Raw genomic sequence first — 8,014 nt, forward strand, 5'->3', positions numbered from 1 at the left:
TCTCTATAAGTTCGAGAAAATTCTAGAGATTGTACCCACATATTTTCCTAAATTTATATATTACATATTTGTCATGTATTTCTTTTTTCTTGTCGTTTTGCAGACTTGAAATTTAATCGCGTACAATATCACATGGGAGAGTCCTCAGATATTGCACATTATTGTTGGCATAGTTAAACAAATCTTTGTGATTGTTGATGTTTCCTATTTTTAATTTGGAAGTTTTTGATTTAGTAAGTTCTAGTAATTTTGTTGTTTAGAGTTTGGAGTAACTAGTTGATAGTTTTTTGTTGTGAGAGAAAAAGATCATGAGAAGTTGAAATGAGTTATTGTAATGATAGTTCTACCTAATTTTTATGTCAGTCTCAACAAAAGAATTGAATATATACTTTATTTCTACGATTAATAATAGATTTATCTTCTCTCACATATTTGTATATGTGTTAAATACCTTCCGTGAAGATCCAACCCCTTAATTGGTTGGGACATTAACTAGGTTATTATAAGATTCCTAATTCGACTCTCAAACCCTTCCCTTTTTCTCTTTCTCCTTAGAAGGTTTGGAGTCCCCCTTTAACCAACAAAAAATCCTCCATGCGTTTTATGTGCCAATTACCCAAAATTCTGAATTGAATATTTAATATTCTATTGATTGTCTTCTAAAAGAGTTTTGGTTTATCAGGATCCTTAAATGGATACGAGGCAACCAACATGACATATAATGTCATCCACATGACCACATATCTTCTATCTTTCTATCATATATATTCTTGCTTGAATAAAACCTCAGCAGTGATGTAAGAAGGTGTTTCCACTCCAGACTTTAGCTATGAACGTAGCAAAGAGGATTTGAATTACCCAAAATCACATATGTAGAGGTGGAGTTGGGCTTTTGTTTAACAATATTGTATTTTCTAGCTATTAGTCACGACGACATACTTTCATAGAATATAGTAGCTGACTCCAGATAGACGTTGCGGGAGAAAAATCGAACCTCATCCTCAGCTGAAGCTCCCTGGGATTGCAGATTCATTGAAAACGCTCTCCAACAGAAGCATATTCTGTGAAAATAGCCAAATTGGTTGCCATCAAAATCACCATTTTAAATCTAACAATTTTTTTGAATGCCTTAAAATCTTTGGTCATTAATCTGCTTCTTCACATTTTACAACCTGCTCTTTGGTCGGCTTATCTCTAACAAGCCTGGCCATGCCGAAATTACTCGACAGGATATCCCTCAAAAAATCATAGCAGTTACTGTTCTCTATAAAACTTATTTTCTCCTTTCCTCTTCCAGCCAAAACCTAATTTAACTCTTTTATGGTAAAGAGATCAAACAAATCTAGCCTTTCTATTTAGGGACCTCTCTCGAGAATTTATTTCTTTGAGTATAATACAGTGTGGTTTCACCAATAGTCAATAAGCCACTCTATGGTCTCAGAATTATCCAAATAACTTTCTTGTACTTTTAAACTGAGACGAAATTGCACCCATAACCTGTATTTGACCTACAAATAATGTACTATTATTTTTTAAAATGTTTTTATTTTTCATTTTTTCCCTTTTCTTGTTTTTACAAATTTCAAAACTTTTGAAGCACTTTTAAAATTTTTAAAAATTATCATCCTCCATCCCTCCCATCCTCCCTGTATACTCGCTATCACCGCCCGCCACTAGCCAACACCATCTACCACCACCCTCTTCTCTTCTTTCCCCACCTCCCTACTTTCCCACTCCTTTCTCCACTTCCTCATTCCCCTTCCTCTTTCTCTTCTCATCTTTTCCCCTCTTCTCTCCCCATTTTCCCGCCCCTCCTACTCAATCCTTATTTAGCATAGAGAAATGTCCAAAATAAGTTTATAAATGCTTATTTAGCATTTTTAAGCATGTTTATATGATCAAATATGGGAATGTAATGATCTATGCAATGTTTCAATTTACGCATATTCCTATTATATGATCAATGTAATAATTAGTCTTAGAATATTGTTAAGCAGAATTGGATGGTTCAAATTGCTAAAATGTGACTTGTCCATGATGCTTGCATGTATACATTCATTATATGGTGACATTTTAGCAAATTTGAATTTGTAAGCTTTAGAGAATGGCTAGTTTATCTAGTTTAACAAAATGATGCATTTAAATGGAAGTTTATTGCTTAATCTTCATATCGAGCATGATTGGATGATGAATTTTGAACGTATGAAGAATTTAGCAATTTGTATGGAATTTTAGGAGTGAAAAATGTGTGAAGTGAAGTGTTTTATTATACCTTGAAGAATTTCTTATCAATTTTATACGAATACATCACCAAGACAAAGGCATAATGTTACGAATCGTCGTTTTATGTTTATTAATACCTTTGTTCTTGCATTTGCTTCTCTTGAACCGTAGTAGTTTGTTACTCATTCTTAGGTTTCTATTACTAATGGTTACAAATGGAACTCATGAAGCTTCCTTTTTGTAGAATTGCGGCAAATGGATTATAAATTTCATGATGGATTCTGGAAGTTCATATTTGCGCACTTCAATCGCATCAATAGGGAAGTATTCCTTTCTTTATCTTAGTTTCCTCCTTTACACATTGAGGACAATGTTTATATTAAGTGTGGGTGAGACGGGAGAATTGAGAGTATATGCATTATATGTGATTGACTTGTTGGTTGAAAATATTGGACTTATGCTGGAAAATGTTATTGTGCTTAGAAATTTTTCAAACTTAGGTTTGTTGGCAAGGAGATTTGTCCATTTTTAAGGGGATACTCTGCCAAAATTTTTTCAAAATCTTCTCCAAAATTGCAAAGGTTTCAAATTTTTTCAATTTTATCCAAGGGGTAACAAGTTCCATATCATTAGTAACTCAAATTCCTTCTACTTTTGAGATGAATATATGTGGCTTGACAACTTCTTTTCTCATTAAATTTGAAAATGACTATTATGTGATTATAATTTGTGCATTTCTAGGAAAGCAGATCGTGTAAAGTAGAGAAAGTTATGCCTAAATTTTGCAAAATTGATGAAATTTCTTCTCTTTACTCGATTTTATATAGTTAAGTGATAAATAAGGTCAATAATTGTAATACTCTTCTCAGAATTATTCTTTTGAGGGAATAATTATTATCTTTATTTAAAAAAATAATAATAAAATAATAAAATAATAAAATAATAAAAAAAAGAATAAAAGTTGTTCTACTCCAATAGTTCTTGTACTTAATAATCGGAAGTCTTCATCTACAAATGTTGACTTTCACGTAAAACAATACTAGAATTAAGAGTATGCAAAGCAACTTGAAAATGTGAAATGTTGAATAACCAACGATTTTTATCTAAAAATGTCGATTTCGCGTCAAAAGACACTTTCACAACTTGAATAATATTTAACTATGTTATATGAATAAAATCCCTCGTTGAACTTGAGAAAAAAGATGATCATGGGCTTAACTAGCATTTTTATTGACCATGGGAATTACTTGCTTGTGAAATTGGGTAAGGATGAGAAATGGAATTAAATTAGTTATAATTACGATATAATTGGCTCTCCTTTACTTGATATTATGAGTACTTGAGCTTAATTAAGTGATTGTATAATAGTTATTTATCTTGTTTTGAGGAAATGAAGTTAAATTGTACATATGTTTATTTTCAAAATTTTGAATCATTGTTGGATTGTATTTCTAATTGCTTGAGAACAAACAATGGTTCAAATGTAGGGGAATTATATTATTATCTTACACACATATAAGCTTGGTAATTTATTGATAGGGGAATACAAATTCTTACTTACATTCGAATGTTAGAAAACATCATCATCATCCATATGTTCTTTCCCACTAACTTCTGATATGTCAGCTTCAGGTCCACGAGCCAGCCAAGAAAGGAAGGGGAAGGAAACAATGATATATTTGGCTGCTATGTAAGATTTTGGACAAAAACATTCAAAGTATGATAGAATTTGAGTGAATCCTAGTTTCAAAGTTAATTGTCATAATCTGATTCAACTAATTACCATTTTATTGGATCATTTGCAAATTTAACTTGATTAGCAAATTCAAGAAGTTAAGCTGATGAAAATAGTAATAAAAATAAAAATAAAGAAAGAAAACATCATCCTTATTTTTTTTTACCATTTCACCCCTCTCCACACCTTCCCATCCCCAACTGCTAGGTACAAGAAAACATCATACTTGATTGAAAAGAAAAACACTTAAGAAGACCTTTATCCTTAGTTGAAAAAAGAGTATAAATAAAATCAGTCGGCCAATGAGAACGAATATTGCACGTATGTGAATAGAAAGGTAAGAGCTAAATTTACACCCCACATTCTAAATTTCCATGTCGAATATACAAAACTTGTACCATTGGTAGTAATAACTTCTAGCTTTAGTGTTAAAATTTTTACAAGTTGTGGATTGAATGAAAATGGATAAGTGTGAACTTTGTCACTCCATCCTTAGTAATAATTATGCTTTATACAAACTTAATTATGTAGTATTATTATACTAAATGTCAAATACTTATTTTTATATGGATGAGTAGTGCATCACCTTCATTTAAGTATTATTGATTCGCACATTCTCAAATCTAAATTAAATGCACTCAAGCAACGTGGCAATTTTATTAAGAGTGAAAATTAATTTTCTAATATACAATGATTTGTTACGTTTCATGTTCTTCATTTAGGTTAGTGGAAAAGAAAATAACCTATTGAATGATATTTAGTTGGTACTTGGTAGTTTAACCATTTTACACCATTTAAACATGTGGCCTTTCATTGGTGTTAAGTTAGATTAGTAATTACAAATCCCATGTGGCTTCCTTGTATCCTTCCCCTTTTGGCTTAAATTGTTGCGGTCACATTAGTTTTGCAAAGTACAACTCCTTCAATTTTAAAGGTTCTCAAATATTTAATTACATTAAAAGAAAACAAGTACAAGGAATCTACTATAGTAGTAAAATCCTATATGATTTTTGAAGAAATGACCAAATAGTGACTCATAGCACAACAATGCCATCCCGAGAAGATCTAGGGAAGGTTAACAATTTTTGGGCAACTTGGAGAGCTTCCTGAGGATGGCGACTCCGACTGGGTGCTCTTTTGAAGCTTCAATGACCAATTTTTGCAGCATCAAAGCATTCTTTAGCATAACCCCTGCAAACTGAATAACTTTCTCAGTGCTCTTTTGGCGATGTCTGGTTTCATTAAAGAAGAAAGGCCGACTATCAGAGCCATACTTCTCTCTCTTTTTTTCATCAATATTTAGAGAAATTAGCCTATTTTTTAAGACTTTAAACTTTAAAAAAAATTCAAGTAAACTTATCCAAAATAAAACACATCGCTTAAACTTTAAAAAAAAAACATTAAGTTTTGTTTACCAAAGAAACTAAGAAAGCTTCATCCTTAACCATAAAAAGAATGCAAATAAATTTAGTTGGCCAACTGGAACGAAGATTGCACGGATGCAAATATGGAGAATAAAATATGTGGAACCCTCTCTCAATTTTGTCAAAAAAAATTGTTATATGCAAAATATTTTTGTATTAAAAATTGATACGCAACCTTACTTAAAATCTCTTCCACTCAACCCATCCCTTCCCGCTAAGAAATGGTTATATGTTTGTCGTCAACCATGTTATTAAGATTCTCTTTAATAGTGTTCATTTCCTAAATACATTCATTTTGGTGATAATGTTTATGTATCAACGCAATTTAAGATTTAAATTATTTATTTTAGAAAAATATAATTTCTTCTCATTTTCAAACAATTTCTAAATTCTAGCATCACAAAAATGGTATTTTTCTAGTTAATTATTCCATATTTTAGGCTAATTTGACTTCAAGGAGTTATTATTTTTAAAGTAGTCAACAAATTTTCATCTCATCGAAACGTTAAAACATACCTACTTCTGAATTTAATGAGCAATTTTATCACTTTAAACATATAAAAAATAGTTAATCTAATATAAATTAATAGTATATACACAATTATAGTTGAATGCATGACATGTGAATCAAATTTGAAGTTTAAACTTCAATTTAGGTGAGTTGTCTCAATAATAATGGTGTATACACTATCAATGTATAAAAGATTAGTTTATAAAAAATCAGCTACTTCATATTATTCTTTATAAACCAAAATGTAACTTTTTATTCTTCTACATTTAATGTGAAACTAAATCTTAGATATTATTCTTATATAAATAGTACAACAAATCTTATGACTTTTATGTAACCAAATATTTTACTAGAAATTTTTTCCTAAATATACAATGCTCTTATATTTAACTTAAATTTATCACTACAAAGAGTTTTGCCAAAGATATAATAATTTCGTATTAACAAATAATTAATAATCACTACATGATTTATATATTAAAGAAATAATTAATTATCACTACAGGATTTAGTTTCATATATGTCTTAATATTTTATGAACCTACAACATTACCATCTACAAGTAATCGTGCAAAAAATCATTATTCTACATTTACATTTCCAAAATTACAAAATTCAATATAGTTTTCGTAGTCTCCACAAATACAACTTATTAAGACTACTTCGTGTGAAAAATATATGCATATTTTTAAAAAATTACAAGTTTGGAGAAAATTAATATTTGCAGCTTTATATTAAAATCTCATATTGCACCCCATTAATACAATGTAAGCATTTTAGATGATTTCACATTACAATAATCATAAATTGTTTATTGTAAGTTTTGAATTATCCTTGCAAATTTGTGATTCCCGTGCATTGCACGGGCCATAAAGCTAGTAAATAATATCTAAATGTCACTTTTTTTAAATTTTTTTTTACCTAGTAACATCCATATACATTTATATATTCCAATAGAAAGTAACCAAAAACTTTATATTTATTTTTTTTTATGGCAAACCTCGTACACGAGAGTGGGATGCCAACCCCAATTTATTAATAATCATAAAAGTACACGAAGGACTCCTTAAGTATAATGAAATCCTAGCGAACTCTTTTTTTTTTTTTTTTAAAGAAGACAAGCGATCAAATTAGGAAACCATAAGCAATTCATCTCAAATTTAGGAAACCCTGAACATACTAATTTTTCCATAATTAAGCGCATTAAGAAAAAACAGTGAAACACAGCAGTAATAGGATATAACTGCATTAATGATAGATGGATAATAGGGTCGTTGAGGTCTTTCCAAACGAAGACCCAACCTTCTCCACCGCCTTCACCACATCCATACCCTCAGTGACACGGCCGAACACGACGTGCCTGCCGTCGAGCCATGCAGTCTTCTCGGTGCAGATGAAGAACTGAGAGCCATTGGTGCTGGGTCCGGCGTTAGCCATGGATAAAACCCCTGGGCCAGTGTGCTTCTTGATGAAGTTCGCGTCCTCGAACTTGGATCCGTAGATCAACTCGCCTCTGGTGCCGTTTCCGGTGGTGAAGTCGCATCCCTGGCAAATGAAACCGGGGATCACGGTGGAAGGTCGATCCCTTGAAGTGCAAGGGCTTGCCGCTCCTTCCGACGCCCTTAGAAATAAAGATTGCATCACGTGCTTTGCACGTGAAATATTACCATTCAGAAATCAAACATACAAGTCTAATATTTAAATAAGCATGGCCATAAAGTTATTAAATTTGAGACATGAAACTGAATATAAGCATGTGACCATAACCCAAACTTCACACTATCTGGCCTAATAAATTTAACTCAACAAAGCCAAACTTAATTCAACTAAACACATATATAGGCTTTTATGTTAGCAAATTCAAACTAATTTACAAAATATAAGTTCCTGAAATTAGTAAAAAGGAAATCTTAAATATTTAAAATGTTGTATTTATAGCAATTTTCTCCTTGAATCAAACATATAAAATACTGATATAGAATTCTTACAAAAGATAGTTCATTGTGTGTCGTGGTAGAAATCTTTGAAAATTGTTATACAAGTAAATTGGAAGGCAAAGAGACGAATAAAACTTTTAGTTTAGGAAAAAATAAAAAAAAGAGATGTCGATTACCATACCAA

General features: G+C 31.0%; 1 protein-coding gene across 1 annotated transcript; it reads right to left on the reverse strand.

Annotated features, from left to right (window-relative positions):
* Nucleotides 1–925: 925 nt before the first annotated feature.
* Nucleotides 926–7,534, reverse strand: LOC113760212 (peptidyl-prolyl cis-trans isomerase-like). The gene is made up of 2 exons (XM_027302777.1): nucleotides 7,196–7,534; nucleotides 926–1,015 (listed from the first exon to the last, which is right to left on the reverse strand). The coding sequence occupies exons 1-2, from the start codon at nucleotides 7,532–7,534 to the stop codon at nucleotides 926–928; spliced, it is 429 nt and encodes a 142-aa protein (XP_027158578.1).
* Between the last annotated feature and the right edge of the window lie 480 nt (nucleotides 7,535–8,014).

This window comes from Coffea eugenioides, chromosome 2 (genome assembly GCF_003713205.1).
Source record: "Coffea eugenioides isolate CCC68of chromosome 2, Ceug_1.0, whole genome shotgun sequence".
NCBI lineage: Eukaryota > Viridiplantae > Streptophyta > Magnoliopsida > Gentianales > Rubiaceae > Coffea > Coffea eugenioides.